The sequence below is a fragment of the Micrasema longulum genome, unplaced genomic scaffold (genome assembly GCF_059751315.1).
Source record: "Micrasema longulum isolate JH-2025_06_02 unplaced genomic scaffold, ASM5975131v1 h1tg001259l, whole genome shotgun sequence".
Lineage (NCBI taxonomy): Eukaryota > Metazoa > Arthropoda > Insecta > Trichoptera > Brachycentridae > Micrasema > Micrasema longulum.
The window spans coordinates 589255-606979 of record NW_028278446.1 but is presented as its reverse complement, the minus strand read 5'-3'; the positions used below and the strand labels follow the sequence as shown (position 1 = coordinate 606979).

General features: G+C 32.0%; 1 protein-coding gene and 1 long non-coding RNA gene across 2 annotated transcripts in view; one reads left to right on the top strand and one right to left on the bottom strand.

Moving 5' to 3' along the window:
* Nucleotides 1-2: 2 nt before the first annotated feature.
* LOC148276219 (uncharacterized) lies at nucleotides 3-931 on the top strand. Its single transcript, XR_015823829.1, has 2 exons — nucleotides 3-154; nucleotides 327-931. It is a non-coding gene; the product is annotated as an uncharacterized LOC148276219 (long non-coding RNA).
* TwdlE (TweedleE) overlaps nucleotides 546-17725 on the bottom strand; it is a 31011-nt gene continuing 13831 nt past the window's right edge. The window contains exons 2-4 of the mRNA XM_088234570.1: nucleotides 8531-8694; nucleotides 4019-4253; nucleotides 546-1187 (exon numbers count right to left, since the gene is read on the bottom strand). Of these exons, the coding sequence (XP_088090696.1) occupies nucleotides 1086-1187; nucleotides 4019-4253; nucleotides 8531-8694 (501 nt within the window). The 3' untranslated portion in view covers nucleotides 546-1085. The remainder of the gene's footprint in view (nucleotides 1188-4018; nucleotides 4254-8530; nucleotides 8695-17725) is intronic.

Here is a 17725-nt window from a genome sequence, read left to right as displayed (position 1 = left end):
TTATGAGGCCTTTTACCGTGACAAGATAATATTGGCCGAAAACAAGTTATTTTATAGAAACATACAGTCAACAATGATTAATTTACCTAAGAAATATATGGTTGAAAGACAGACATGCGAAGTGCGAAGTTACATTAATATTTACAATACACAGGTATCAAATTATTGCATATATTATTATGCCTGACGATGGACCAAATTAATTTTTATAGTTTGAATTTTTCTTAAGGTGTTGGCCCATTTCAGACGAGTGTAATCCATCCGGCACAGTAAAATAACATTGATTTTCACTGTGCTATGTTTTTTTTTATATTTTTTATTGACAGGCAAACATATTAACCAGTTCACCAAAAGGCCGAATAATCTCCATTCGATTTCCCTTAGTGAGAGTTTTACCTGAGAGTAGCTGAATATATATTTTTTTAATACAAAGGAATATACATTTCACCGTGCCGTGTGGATTCAGACGATTCGTGTCAAATGTGCCGTAAGTTGCTCAGCTGTCGAGAGGAAAATACAAAATAGTAAATAAAAAACAAATATTAAGATTTTGTAAAGCAAATTTATTACAAAAATAAAAAAAATGTTTACATCAATTTGATGCAGTCTATAAAAATATGTTTAAAATGTATTATGTACACGTGAAAATAATAAATACAAACACAGCTACACGGATCTAATATACATATACAAACACTTCATGATATGTGTTTTATTTAAATGTATAATTCCTACAAATGCAAAATCTTACACATTGTCAAGATTCCCCTCAGAGAACGATCTCATTTGCTAAATAGAGACAAAACGTTAGTTTTTTGTTACTGGCACGTAAAATGCAACAAAGGGGTTTTAAACTCCAAAAAAGGAAATACGAAGCGTAATTTCATTACTTTGTTCCTAAATAATTTAATTAATTATGTTTATTGGAAGTAAATACAAAATGAGAATAATTATAAAATCTCAGATAATTCGGTAATTTTATTTTCTTAATAATTCGATTGAGATTAAATTAATCTAGGATTGCCATAGTTTAGGGTGTAAATGTTTGAGTTGATGAATTGATGAGATAAAGGGGTGAAAGCGTTTTAATATGGGCCATCGCCGCCCGAAGCAGGGGGCCCGTATTCGTTGCTTGGGGGTGGTCCATATTCGGCCGGTGGTCCAGCAGGGGGATAGCCTTCCTGTTTCTATAAAAAACAATACATTTATTATAATTGTAAAAAGTGCGTGCATTTTTTCGATTACTGTAACCAATTGTTTCAAGAAGCTAAACTATTGGCAATAAGACATGTATAATGTTTAAAATATATATTAAAGAACCAATTTTTATTTACAAGTAATTCAAATAGATTAAGTCAAAGAAGGAATCGTGTGCGAGGCTAGCACAGATACATGCATATTTTATAGGCCCAAAAATTTAAAATTCTTTTTTACTGATAATATTTCATTGATCCCAAACTTTCAAAATTTTCCTTCTTTTAAAAAACATGCACTATCCTGGATTCAAACTAAAAATATTAACTGTTTTTTTTCTTTGTTATATTTCGTTGCCCTTTAGTAATAAGGAATATTTTTATGTTTTTTAAATATTTTTCGTTCCTTTTTAAGTACTATAAAATAAAAAAAGGACCTTCTAATCTTTTACGGAATATTTTCTTTTCTCTTCCTTATATTACACAAAAATAATACACCCGTATAAATACTATAGGAGCAAAAAATTCATGAACATTTCTTGTATACCCACAAACAGGCCATGCCTTTGTGGGATTTTTGTTTACTATTTTTACTCTCAATATGTATTTCATTGCTATGTAATTGTCCTTTATTTTTTGGATACTCTGTTTTATCGCTTATGTTTATTGTAAAAAAAAACAAAACAATCATAATAATAAAAATATTTAAAAAATAATTAGTACGATCTTCTTTGGGTGATGCCGTGTAGTTTGGACTCGTTACGAGTTTTCGGAAGTTTCACAGTTTACCCTGAAGATGACATCCTACGATGGTAGCCGAAACGTCGGAACGAGTCTAAGCTACAGGGGATCACCCAAATAGTAATATAAATGGACGGCGTTATTCAAAAATGCGTTAAGCCATACCAACCCCAAACTGACATAATTTATGTTTAACATCAGGCGCATTTTTCAAAAATATTATTAATTACTTAGCTTCGCTGTTAAGTTTAATAAGTGAAAAGTATTTAATAGAACAATAACAGTATTATAATTTTTAGATGTATTATTTACTCATATAAAAAAAATAACAATAAAGTTGTATAACACGTTTCTACAGAACATTTTAAAAACTAATAACAATAGGGAAATATTACGTTATTTTTTAAACATTTTTAAAGTAATAAAGGTATACTGTCCAGTAAAAAAAATGTTATTGCTAATTATAAGTGGCATAAAAATATTTTTAAATTTGTAATTTTGAATTCCCGCAAAAACGGTAATTCCATTGGCCACGCCCCTAATACGTCACGATTCATGTTTAGTGTTACTGTCCATTAAATTTGCTTAGAACATTATCACAAAGCTTGACGTCACGACAGCCAAAAACGTCGCGTTTTTCTTGCAACGTATTTTTATTAAATTTCTTTTTTACATTAATGTATGAAAACATTTCTCTATAACATCCATATTGATTATGAAAATACAACTTATTATTCTGAATCCACTTCATATATTTTTGTACGTGATATTTCCCTATTACTCAAAAATGTTTTGAACAATGTTACTTCCCGAAAAAAAATGAAAATCTATTTTTCTTAGTGTAAAATTATACATAGCACCTATATTTTGTTGTGATGGAAAATTTTGACAAGATAATAAAATAAAATTGCAATGAAAGCTTCATGTTCTACACCAGACGTTGAAAATATCTCGGATTTACTTCCAATATTCCAGACTACAAAAAGTTAACGGCCGTTTGCAATGAACAAAACTTGTCGTTGAGAGTGGTTTAGAAGAGCAACCCAGTTGCGTGGTTTTTGGTTAACACATCGAAGTATTACAGAGAATTTGTAAGTTTAAACTAAAGAAACTATTTTTTCCAAAGTAAGAATATCACTTTTGGACCATGATTCTGATACTAACTCATTTTGTTAGATTTTCTAGCTCGACACATTTTGTCGGCGATGCTAAGGAATTTATTATCATATTCATATTGTGTGCCTGGAAATACTACATTTTTTAAAATGGAATCTTTTATTTAGAACTGATTTGTTCTTATTTGTAGCAATCATGTCGATCCGCCCAGGAATCAAACCAGTAGCTCAATCACAAATAACTATCGACGCGCTTTAAAACACTAAGTATTTGAACGATAACAATGAACAATATTGAACGTGCTTAAGTTATCCCAGTCATAAGTCAACGCGTGTGTAATCTCTAAGTCAACGTTCGTGTCGATTTGTTTTTTTTTCTTCGCAAATAAATATAGTTCATTGGCGAAAAATTGACGTTTACTATAAAAAATAATTCAATATATTGCATTTGAATAATAGTAAGGAGTATCCAATACAAAAAAGTGAAAATTAAATTACAATTACTACGGCGACTGCTTTTTTTGACATTTGGTTTTCCAAACGCTGGCGAAATGCAATAAATAGCATGATAAATAATAAATAAAAATAGCAGTTTTGGAATATTTTCCTTATTTACACCGGTGAAATTCAAATATGTGATTGCGCAGCAGGATTATACGTCGCGAAACGTAAATATTTTGACATTTAATATTAGGTGTTCACAGATGTTCCATTTTGATCGCGAACACGATAAACAACCACGGTGAGAAATTGTTATCACGTCGCTTATTAGCACTTCGATAGTTATTTGTGATTGAGCTACAGACAACTCAGTAAGCAAATTTTGGCTTTCGTTTTTTGTGATTTTTACCTGATAGTAGCCATCGAGTCGAAAACACTCTTTCAGAAAAAACCTCTAATTTTATTCCACACACAGAACTTTATTCTTCATCCACATGGACATAGAAAACATATATCCTTGTGCTTTACCTGTGTCTTGTATCTGATGAAGTAGACCTCTGGTTTTGAGGGCTGTGTGGGAGCTGGTGAAGGGATGACCACGTCGGGTTGTTCCTCTGGTTTCTTCACAAGGACGTAGATGAGGGTCTTCTGCTCATCCTGAGGCTGTAGAGGTATGATGGGGGCGGTAGGTGTGGGAGGTGTAGGCGCCTTGATGAACACAATCTTGTAGTGCTTCTGTGGTGGAGGAACAGAAATCGGTTTCCTGGGAGCAAAAAAATAAATTAAAAACAATCCAAGACAAACTTAACTAACGCCGCCGTTTTATACGCATAATTCCATGTTTTATAATTGTTCGTTTTCAGTCAGTAAAATATTATAGTTATGGACACAATATTTCATTTAATATATTTATGCGTTTCTACTAAACCCCGATGGTTGTGTCACATAACCCCTGATACGGGGTTAAGTGACACACCGAATACGGATGCGGGGTTAAGTGTTCTGAAATAAATATACCCAATTAATTAAAATAATAATACCTCATTTACTTATATTGACCCAATAAATTAATAAATAATTATCTACTCAAACATTCAAATATCCGTTAAATAAATTATACCATAAAAATACGGCAATCAAGGACGAAAAAGTGTGACCCTGATTCAATCTTTTGCAGAGTACATTTAAGTTTCAAAAATAAGATCTATTTTCAAAAATTGTGTTAAGGATTGTATATTTTGTGAAGAATTTGAGTGAGCCTGAGGTCATGGGTCTATTCTCGGTAGGATAGACATTTATTATTTACAATAATGAAGTCCTTTTAATCCACAATTATAAAAACAAAACAGTATTGTTAACTCAATTGTATCATCTACACCAACATAAAAAACTTTTTGTAACATACATATTATGTATGAATATGCATATTGTAAAACATAATATATTCGTATTATTTGTTTTACTTTGGTAGTTAAAAATATGCGCTAAACAGAACTTGTTACCAAATTGATAAACTCTCGGTATCGGAGAATTAGACGATGGTTCGTAGGCACATGGAAAATATTTTTTAATTTGTGATTTTCACTACAATATTTCATGTTCAGAAGCGTGAGACTGATTATCTTGGCTTCGTATATCAAATGACCAAGATTATTTGGAGCAATCGGAGTATCAATGCGGTGCAGGGTGCAGTGAAATGACGATAGTGATAACATGAATTTGATCAACCCCGAATATGATCCATAAGAGGTAAATCCAACATCATATTGTTTCCATAATATACCACCTCGCATTATCATTTCAGTACACGGAGCGAGCTGTTTAATATGCAACCCAACGCTCGATTACATTACGTACTCAAATTACCCTCTGAAATGAGGTTATGTTTAGAAAAGAAAGTGACTTAAGGCCACCGAATGAAACTGTTGCTAAAATTGATGTGGTTCTGATTACAGATGATGCTATCGAAGAATGATCAGAAGCTTCCACGCTCGGGGTATTTAAGTTACTCAACGTTTTGTTACTTCTTCCACGGCACATAATTTTAAACAAAAGAAAGGAAAATACCAAAAAATATGATTTTAATGGGTACACGTAGGTAAGTGCAGTCTCTGTTTTATTGGGGAATTGATTGCAAAAGTGTCGTGGTGATTATACACCGAGCAAGTTGAATTTATGGATATTGCTACATAACCACGCGATAAACACAATTGTTTTGCCAACATTTCGTATTATTGAAAACGTTTTATTTTTTATTACAAGTGATATCATCTTTCTTGGGAACGATGTTGTTAGTGAAGGTGGAAAGTCGTTATCAAAATGAACAAATTAATTATCATTAGAATCGTAAAAATCATATATACTCGTATCACTACTACTGCTACTGCAACCATCACGGAGTGCGAACGGACTGCCTCTCACGTCTATCCTGTCTAAGTCTGTGCACCACTCTTCAGATATTTCACAGCGACCTTATCATACCCAACGGATTTACCATTTTTCACACTTTTTAGCGCACCTTTATTTCTCCCATGCCTATCTCCTATCTCACATGTAGTATCATCACTCGTATACTCCTCTGCACATCCAAACTGTTACCCAGGAACACTTTCAGTACTTTTGTATGCTTCCATAAAGTATTCCATACATCTCTCTTTCACTCCTTCGTCATTCGTTAGCATTTGGCCATTTTTTCATTTAATCGCTTTTATATTTCCACTTTCAGAAAAGTTTTTTGTCTTTTTCACCTCTTTCCAAAAAAGTTTCATTTTTATACCTTCCTTTTCGTTTAGTCGTTTTTTGCGTTCTTTCACTCCATTCTTAACCAACCATGCATCCCTTTTCCTTTACAAGGTCTTTAATACTACCATCCCACCATGCATCCCCTTTTTTTCTTCTTCGAGACGCCATTTCGCGTACACTTTTAGCCGATTCACACGGACACGATTTATATCGTTCCTATATTTGTTCCCACATCTTGTCACATTTGCGTTTCGGACGTTTGCGACGTGCGAAAAATGCGACATTGACCTTTTTAAATATTTGATCTTGAAAAGGCTTTATTTTATGTCTAACTAATCCATGTATCAAACTACATACTTTGGTACTCATCGAGTTATACGATAAAGTTTTTTTTTTTTTAAATTAAGCGACTGTCATGCAAAGTTGAAGAAAACCATATGCGTTGTCGTTCTACGGTAGGGTTGCCATATTTCGCTAGGGTCTTGTCGGGACGTTCTGGAATGGGGATATGCAGCAACAAAAAAAGCAATTTTACAGTGGTTTCTGTAAAATTGCTTTCATCTCCTCTTTCTTTTAAAATGAAAAATCTTAGATCATGCAAATATCGAAGTCCTAATTCTACCTACATTTTGTGACTTCCAAATCTCTAATAGTCGGGTTATTTTATATCTACCTACAGAATATAATTAATGGTCGCGAGGTAGCTTAATATTATGCATTGTATACCTAATTTGTTGTGACAATTCTGTATTACATTACATGTTGTAGGTGCATTCAAGTTTTAATTTTGTAACACATTACACTCAGAATAAATTATTAAAAGTAGCATCTTCGACCTCAACACATTCAACACCTAGGTAAGCCCGTCATTTGTCATGTTTGTATTCCCGCCGTGAATACATTAGGACTAGCGAAAGTGAAACATTATGCAAGTGACATTGTGAATAATCGACTCATTCATTAGTATTACTACAAGGAATCCTAGTGTAGTGTGTCGATACAAAGGGGGATCGCTAGTTGCGTGAGTATTACATAATTATTCCTCTAAAGTATTGTTTGAGACTAGAACAGAATAATCTTTCAAGTTTTTCAAGATTTACCTGTTAATTACTTTTTAATTTTTCGTTCCCTTTTCAATGGAACTTAATGATCTTTTCGTTCAATACTAAGCGCCGTGCAACACTATTCTATATAGCTTCCTCGTACATAATTACTGTGCAGGGAGAATTCGTTGTTCTACGTAGGTATTTGTTGCGCAATAATTCTGTAATTATTACAGATCCACTCGGCAGAAGTTTTCCTGTATTATTATTTTTATCTTATGTATACATGTATTGTTATTGAAAGTGACGTTTAAATAAATAAACACATTATTCTCCTACACATTCGCATTTAGCCGAATATCAAATCGCACGTAAAAAAAGATGAAACGGAGTAAACATGTTTCGTAACGATAAATATTACAAACATGCATGATAAAAATAGAAACCCGTAAGATTATTGTTTTGCGATTTTCGGCAAGTGCGATAAATTCGGCGACCGCTCAGGACAAGACAGTGAGACAATTCGACTGTAGTTCAAACGTGGAACGCTGCGAAAATTGTATTCTACGGAGATAACCTGCGTATCTATCTGTAGGACAGTGTCTCAGTCCAATATCTTGTCCTTTAAATTTCTGCTGTCACTAGGATAATAGGTCCCGATGCTGGGATGCAAAGACAATATTGTCCTGTCGTCGTGCGAACCCTACTGATTCATTAAATTCAAACATAAAATACGAAGCAGGTGCTTGTTTTTCACTGCCACCTTTTGAACTTTCGTGACTACAACTCGTATCCTTCTACCTCTTCGTTCTAGTAACGAGAGAACCCTTTAAATACCCTTTCATCGCTCTAATTTTCTTGCCTCCTCTTTCACAGTAGTAGCTGCTCGATTGTGGAATAACCTACTCACTAATATTAGAGACACCCCTCCCTTATTTACATTTCAGTCGAGAAAAATGTCGCTATCTAAATATTTAAGTTGTTCCTTTATTCTTCTTCTTTCCTTCCCATCCCGTCTCCTCTCTTCATAGTATAGTTTTAATTTTAATATTTTTTTATTTTGTTGATTTTAGTTTTTATTTTTTTATAAAATCGTAAGATTTAATATGTGTATGTACTTGTAATTTTCTCAAACTGAACGGTTTGGGTAGGTAGGAAGAAATAGCCTTAAGGCAATATGCCCGCCCTTATATGTATATAAATTATATATGTATATAGTGTTAAATAAATAAATATCTTCTTTTTTTATTCTTACCTGGGAGCGTAGTATTCTGGTTCTGGGGGTGGCACATGAACGTAAACGTGCTTGTGAATTACGGGGGCCTGGGCGGGAGGGCCATACACGGGGGCAGGAGGACCGTACCTGGAAGGGGGCTCGGGCCTCGCATATACTGCGGCTAAAAGCCCTGCTAATACCACCTGGAAAAAATAAACCAAATTGAGTTAAGATGATCTGAAGGGTGATGTTTTCGTTGGAAAAAAGCTTAATTGTCAAAAACTAGCCCTTTCATGAGAAATCAAATAATACCATTTAAAAACCGTTTGATGCCTTTATTTTAAGTTTTTTTTAATATATTATAAATTGGATTTATTTTGACGCTGAAAAAATGCTCGAAAGCTTTGATTTTTAACAATTAAAAAAAATATTTTAAACATAATTAAAACTTTGTTGTAAAACATTTATAAATTATCTCATAGATGCAAGCGTCGTTACATATATTTTACATTTCCTAAAAGTCTTAAGTATTAAATTCCTTAATTATTTTGTTAACGAGCCATTGATTTTCAATAATTCTAATAGAATTTACAATAAACTAGTAAATAAGAACACTAACAAAATAAACACTCTCAAAACATATTTTTCGCATCCGAAATATTTAAATGTTTCCGTTATTTTTACAATTTAATTTTAAACAGATAAAAGTACGTCTTACTTATGATTCTAGTCTATAACCACAATGTTTCCTCATTATAATAATATGGATAAAGGTACTTTATATTGTTTATGGGAAGACAGACGTATTTTATTGAAAGTATTTATCGAGTTAAGAAACCGTAATTAGAAAATTGCTCCATATAGATACATTATTTTCAAACAACTTGTTACACAATCGTTGCGATTTTTATGCAATATTTGGAGGAAGCCATAAATGAATAATGGCGACCGAATATACCACGGTTATTAGATTACACAATACAATGAGAACATTGATGATTGACGAGATTTGTGGAATACTCGTAATCGAAGCATTGTTACAAAATAATTCACAATACATTAAAACATTCAGTTGGGCAGGGAATGGAAGGGTTAACTAAAATAAACTCAACTTTATAACTATCATTTATTAGACACGAGTTGATTGACACGTTTTTAACCTAGCCGGACCGATAGGGGGGATCCGAAACCCCCAGAGACCGATTTGATCAATTTCACTTTATGTACATAAGCATTCGGCAAACTAACAAAAATGAATAAAATACACGAATGAGTAAAATATGTGTACGCGAAAACATGAATAAATTATTGCACGGTCGTAAACACATCCAACGTTTTATTCTCCTGGTGCCATATACAAGTAGGCGCTGGGGTCGCTTGGTCCCCCGTTCGGATCATGTGTAATTTTTAGATGCTTAGTGAGGGAAAGGTTAAAAAGAGAGGGAAAACATTGTTGATAAGGGAATATGGAAGTCTAGGCATTTACAGAGCTTATGACCTGTCATTGGCTGGTTTAAGTGGCCACTTTACACACTGTGTAACATTCACCATTCAGCCAATGTCAAGTCATAAGCCCTGTAAATGCCTAGACTTCCATATTCCCTTATCAACAATGTTTTTCCTCTCTGTTGAAATAAATTTAAATATGAATAACTCTCTAGGGAGAAAATCCAGTCGCAAGCATTTGGACATACTAAAATATTGTTGGGTTAAATAGAGATTTAGAATCTATTTACAAAGATAATATTTACGGAGCATTATTGATTTATTATTACATAACACAACATTCACCATTCTTCCAATGTTTTTATGATCCATATTTTTTTTTATCTGTTGAGTTTTGTGCTGTGAAAGACCTGAAATCAAAAATTTTCTCAAAGTAATTTTTGATAATATTTCAGGCTGTACACTTCTAATAAATAAAATTATCCTCTTGGTTTTATTCATAACAAATATATTTTCATAAACACAATGGCGGTTTGGAAAGTAAAATGACATAAAGGCATAAACATTTATTCACGACTTGGACATTTATAAGCTTTGATGATATTGCAAACAATATCAACAGAAAATAAATTTTCATGTCCATAATATAATAATTTGAAATTACACTTTCCTTTTTTATACAAACCTACACCATATAGTGTTATACTTGAATTATAGTGAAGATACCAATATCTCAACTGGGACGAAAGAAAATATTTTTTTTAAGGGAATCATTTACTTTCTGCACCTAATGGTGCATACGGCACTGACTTGGTACACCAATCGCAGTGAATCTTGATCATTTTTGTTACATGAAAGTAAGATGGTCAGTCTCACGCTTTAGGTACCAGTCCAGGGGCTTGAAAATTCTAATGTAAAAACCCTTTTTTAAATAATCATGAGGCCGACTTATTGCTTACTCTCGTTATTATTAAAATAGTTTTGTTATATTATAACTATGAATGCTGTCGAAATGCAATCGCTGCGTCGCGTCGATGTGTTGTAAACTAATGTAGGGTAGACTGGGTACGGTTGTTCCAGGGTACGGTCGTGACAGTCGTCGTATTGGCGAAACTATAAGGAATATCGGGAAGAGTGCAAGGGGAGTGAAGAACGGCGTGCCCGTCTGAACGCTTTCCGCAATATTGCGTCAGCTATCGCGCGACACTAACGTCTACAGAGCCCTACATTGCTTTTTTGTAGTAAAAAGTAGTAGTATTTATTATTCGATTTCTTTTAACAATTGTTGTTTTATGTGTACAGATAGAGCAATGAATGTTTTTCCTTGTTATAAGTTTAACATTCGTACAATATTTGAGTTTAAATATTTGAGTTAAAAATTGGAAAACTGTTTTCAGGCGTTGCCTAGTATATGAAATAATTCAGTCATTTGAATCTCTTCACAACAATAAAGGTTTCAGCTCTTTAACTTCACTTAAATCAACAGATGGAAGAATTTAAGAAATATGGATGTTCAAACATAGGCAAAACGGTGAATGTTACACAGTGTGTAAAGTGGCCACTTAAACCAGCCAATGACAGGTCATAAGCCCTGTAAATGCCTAGACTTCTATATTCCCTTATTTAAGGTATTCTCCATCCCTGTTGTAATTTGTTAATCTTAACATTCGTAGTTAAATAGCAGTAATTACTTTGTACGTAAAGTATTTTTGTATTTATTTATTTAACTTTTTGTACATAATGTTATTTGTACATTGGCGGGCTTATTGCCAAATGGCAATTTCTTCTAACCAACTAATAAAAAAAAAGTTTAACTTTTATAATTCAATTTACAGAACATATTCAATAAATAAAAAAGAATAAAAAACTAAAGATATATAAAAATAGAAATAAACGTATTTGTTTATAAATTACCTTAAATCAAAACTATTACTCGATGAGAAAAAGGAAAAAAGAGGAAAAATGAAAAAAGAGGAAAAAGGAAAGGAGGAGAGATTAAGTAAGAGAAAGGAGATGTTTCTTCAGACGTGATTTAAACAGAGATAATGTAGTAACATCTTTGATGGTGGATGGGAGATGATTCCACAGTCGAGCCGCATGGACACTATATGAGTTAGATAAGAAAGAGGAATTGTGGATGGGTATTAAGAGAGTGCCTTGAGAATTAGAACGAAGAGGTAAATTATGAACTGATGAGCGTTGAAATTTTTCACGCAGGTATATTGGAGCGTTGGGACCAGAAGTGAGAGGGAGTGATAGTCTCTCCGCTGTCAAATTTTGAGCCATTTCAGTTGCCTACGATAATCAGAAATGTGGTCATATTTCCTAAGAACAAAAATGTACTTTATGCATGTATTCTGAAGTCGTTCAAGTTTATCGAGTTGCTCACAGTTTAAATCACTCATGGAAACATCAGCGTCATCTAGAATAGGTAGTAGTAATGCTTGTATTGTTACGGCGTCGGGCACTGTCACAACCGCCTCTGGGGTGTGGTCGGTTGTGACATATTTTTTTTTTTAAATACTTTGCTTCTATGAGTTAACCATTGCATTTAGGGACAAAATTTTAGTATTTATACGTAGACAAATGTTCACTTTACTACATAAAATACCTTCCTTTCAGCTAATTGGCATACAAACAAAATTATGGGCAATCAAATGAAAATTGTCACAACCTTACCCAGTCTACCCTACGATAGGCGCGACGCATACATGTAAAGATTAACAAAATTAAGAAAGGGGCTCTGCCTTGGTTTGGGGATGTAGAGCGAATATTTACGATGCGAAAACGAAGAAGACTGAGAAAGATTTGATGGTGAGGGTGTGACCGAGTCGAACGAATACTCGAAAATGGACTTTAGAATGTCAGAATAATCAGGCAACTGCGTAATGATTTGTATTGTTATTTTGCATTAGTTATTTCAGTTGTACACTTCAGAACATGTAAATTTCTTGTTGATTTTCCAATTCAGAACTCCTAATGCACTTGAAGTTTTATTGAAAACTGTATCACAAACATAATCGCAATTCAAAGTGTGGCAAAAAAAACTGTAAACAAGAATAAAAAAGTTTTGAAATTTTAAAATTATTAGTACACAAACCTATGTCGTCATCATTCATAAATAATTATCCCAATCATAAACACTCTTTTGAAAATTTAAATTTTTAAAGAACAACTACGATGCAAGATAAACGTAGATATTATTTTTAAAAAATTACTGAGGCGTTAAAATACCACAAAAAAATACAGCTGTATTTTTTTTTCAAACTTTTTTTTTTTTTATCATCCTCACTACGTCAATTATTTAAGCCAATTCTAATTTAATCTAAAGAACCGCTATAAATGATTGTTAATTGAAGAAATGAAAACCCTTAAAATATTTCAAATCAGTTTTTTAAATATTGTGATCTTGATGAATGTTGATACGAATGAATTGCGAGTAAAAGTTTCAATTTATTTATTTATTTATTTATTTATTAATTAGTTCTTAAGATTTTATGAACTCGATAAAGCTTTAAATAAAAACATTATTCATGCTTATTTACGTAAAAAATCTTGATTTAGAAATTAGTATAAAACCAAGATACCGTTTGACGGTATAATATTATTGTTTAATCAAATTAGTCGAAAACTAAAAGTTTTGAAAAACCTCCATCGTAAGAAGGATCGTCAATCCATCGTAAGAAGGATGATTTCTAAAAAAAATAAAATATTTATTAATACACACGATACAAAATTTCAATACAGAACAATTATTAATTATCATGTCCTGACTTGTTAGAAAATTCCGTTTTAAGTCGGAGCTCGGAACTAATTATATCAGTATTACTTAAAACAGTGATCATTCAAAAAATTTGCAAGTAAATTGTTTGTGTTTGATTTTATTTCATTGTTAGAAACCGACTATGATTAAGTAAAGGTACGATTTTTTTTAAAGCTTACGCACTAACAAGTTTAATTAACATATTTCCTGATTGTACATCTTTAAACATCAATAATATCACTTGTGACCTTTGATGCAGTTTTATAAAATATCAATAAATGTATGCACATTCGAAAATATTGTACAAAATAAAATTCAAGATGTAGTTAGAATTTATGGTAATAGTTTATTTTGAAGGAAAACACGTCGCATTGCTTATTCGATAGCAGTTTTCATAATGCAAATTCGTGAAACCACGTTGTGAAATAATTGACTTTAAATTACATGTAGAGACTTTTTGGACTCAGGAGTGGTAGCACTAAAAATATACTTACTTCGGCTTAAATGGTCAAATTGATTGTCTTTTTGTTTCAGTAAACACGGTTAAGAGAAACTGTTCATGCTAAATGGTAAAAGGTGACCGTGAAATTCAGTCAACGGTTTCTGAAATAATTATTCACTATTAGGTAGTTTGAATAAAGGCTTCTGTAGAGCCCAGTAATAACTTGACCATAGCATACGTAATTCCATAATAGTATATTTTTAACTTACGCATATGAGTCCAATACATAATTAAAAATGAAGAAATTATCGATTTATGTCAATATTTACTAACAAAAAACAACAAACGTTACCTCGAGTCCAGAGACTGGCGATTATACACAAATATACATACGAATTTGATTTTCATTTTAGATTAAAATAAATAGCGGCATGAAAAAACCTTCAAAATTGACTTTATTTTTTCAAAAGCGCTTGCTTTCAATAATCATTTGGCTCTTTTCAAGATTTTCTTGTATAGATATTATTATTTCCCCGAATGTTTAAATTTTTGGGGCATTTTTGACAAGTTGCAAATAATTTATTGGAAAATGGGAACCAAGTTACAGTACAGCAGGCTTTAAACCTCGGACCCCTGATTCGTGGGTCCGCGACACTTACCACAGGATCACAACACGATTCTTGTTTTTTTTTGTTTTTCATAAATCCTTTTTTATTTTTCTTGATTGTTCACTTAATAACCTTAAATTTAAGGGTACAGTATTTGTTTATTATTACCTTGTACTAATAATCAATAATGAGGAAGGTCAGTGCAACGGAAAGTTGGATACAAAAAATATTTTCTATCGCGCGGTAACAATTATAGAATTTAATTGTACGGCAGAGTTTCTCTAAAATGTATGAAAAAATAATGAAAATGATTTCGGTAAAAATGAACTACATTGAACGACGTCACAATTTTTTAGAAATCAACCAATGACAGAGTGTTGAGATACATTTTTGGTTATCGGGAAGTCAACTTACCGATCAGAACAACTCTCTGTAGAGAACTTGCAACGTCACAGGCGGAGTAATATTAAAATCATAAAACTTTCAAAAGTCATAGCACTGATAATAAGAAATGAAAATATTTTTTAAATGTTCGACTTAGTTTGATAGTCAGTAATTAAAAAATAAAGAAAATAATAAAAGAAAACCACTAAACTTCCTCTATAGTATTTAAAGAATAATTAATTTGTCACTTTTAGAATCAATTATAAGATACGCTTTAACCTCGTGGGTTTTTTCCAGTAATACAAACAAAAACCTTGTTCAGAACTAGCAAAATTCAATGATCAAATTATTAATTTTTAAAAAATGTACTATCGGCGACACGATATTCCAATATCCTTATTGTATAAATCTATACCTATAAATATGGTTTCTCAGCATGCGTCTCTATCTGAATATGGAAATAAATTGGAGCATGTATATACTACTCGGTTCACTAGTGTAGATGGACTAGCTCTCCCTAAATTCAATAATAAATACGGGAAAAGAACACTAGAGTACAATATACCAAAAATGTATAATATGCTCCCATTAAATACAAAAAATCAAAAAAACTTATCTGGCTCAAGAGAAAGACGTCTGCTGAAAATCTGTCTTTTAGAACGTGGTTTTTTATTTTGAAATTTTTTTGTGTTTTTCTTTTTTATTTGGACATTTTTAAATTTTATTTTTTATTTTCGATGTACATGGGAATACATGTTTTTCTTTTTTTTCCATAGTAATAAGAGTTTTTATATGTTTATAGAATTTAAGAGATAAAATTATGACTATGTATATTAGAACTTAATTATAAGCACCTGCTGACGAACTGCATTTTATGCAGTTCTTGATAATTTAAATGTTTTTTTTTTGCTAAAAAAAATAAAATGATAAGAATAATATGAATATTATGTTCAGTCAATCTACATACGAGTATATACTCAAATTTCTCAATAGCAAAGCATTACCGGGTTCAGCTCGTTTATAAAAATTCTTTTAATTATTTAGTCATAGTGGAATGTCAATATTTTTCGAAGGCTCTGACAATTTTCACAATTTTGGCGATTGATTTATCAATATGGTTACAACATGAGGATGTAGAAAACAGAATGTTCACTACACAGAGTGAAATATAATAATTACGCTAAGTTATAAGTGCTCGTGGAATAGTGTAGCAGAAGTAAGTTAATAGGAAGTCCCTCACTCTTCCTTTACTTTCGCCGCGCGTACTCTTTGATGAGTAAATCACGACCAATTATATGCACTTGCGAAAAATCGCGGTCGCACTAATAATATTCACAACCGTTTTAGAAAGGAACTTAATACTTTTGACAGAACTGACTATCATATCTGCAGTGGTGTGAAGACATTAAGTCGTAACTTTTATTCTTTTTCGCTCAGATATACAACAAACATCCCTTAGAAACACACCTGTAATAGGGTATTATCACTCGGGGGAATATCGGATTTAACCTACTCTACAAATAAAATATTTTTTAAAGATTCTCCTAGTGTTTATATAAACCCTTATAATGAATATTTTCATTCATTATTTTCGTTTCGAAAATAAGGTCTTTCGAAAACGATCGTTTCGTAAGTTGGTAATATTTTTTGTCACAGAAGTTCACAAGTAATGCATTCATTTTAATGTTGGTAATGCTACAGGCCACAGATAAATATATAAGGAGAATTGTCCATGCATATTATCTTAAGCCCCCCCCTTACCCACTCCACACTCCAGTTCCAGGCACTGACAGATGAAAGTGAAAACGGATTACATCTTACATCTCGAATTTCTTTTATCATTCTATGGTTTTCAACCTCTTCTAAATATTAATTTATTATGATAATGATAAATTGAATTAACAATTTATCATGAAAATTATAAATCACAACTCGTAATGTTTGATAAGTGACAGGACGCATAAATCCATAAATGTAAACAAACGACGCATAAAAAAGGATGCTATTTACAATACAAATACAATAAAATCCATAGACATTGATGAAAAAATATCTGATTACGTCACAAAACATCCGAAGACGTCATACTTGATGACGTTACGAATTGTTTGTTTTTGGCACCATTCAAATTACTAGAATTTCATCCTTTATATCTCCCTTATTTCTTTACTTATTTTAATAAGAATAGTACCATTAGATTAATTTATTGGCTAATAAAAAAATTCCACGATAATTGCCTATTATTTCAGTCTATGAAATGTAAATCTTTGCGCTGCGCATGTTCGTAGATATTTAAATTTTCAATCAAATCTGTAAAAAAAAAGTTAGAAGCATAAATCTTTTTTTATCGACTTATCAGGAGTACATTCGACGAGAATGCCTTTACAATAAAAATGGAAGGATGTTGTTTGTTTTTGAATGTTTACGAACAACATTCGCTTTTTATGGATCCAATCAGATTCATTCCTAGCATTCTTTATAATTTATTCCCGTTTATTTATTTTTACTGGATTTTTGGTAATACTAAAATAATATTAACTGACATTCAATACATTTTTGAAAATTGCATTCACGAATAAAGTGCAACCCTG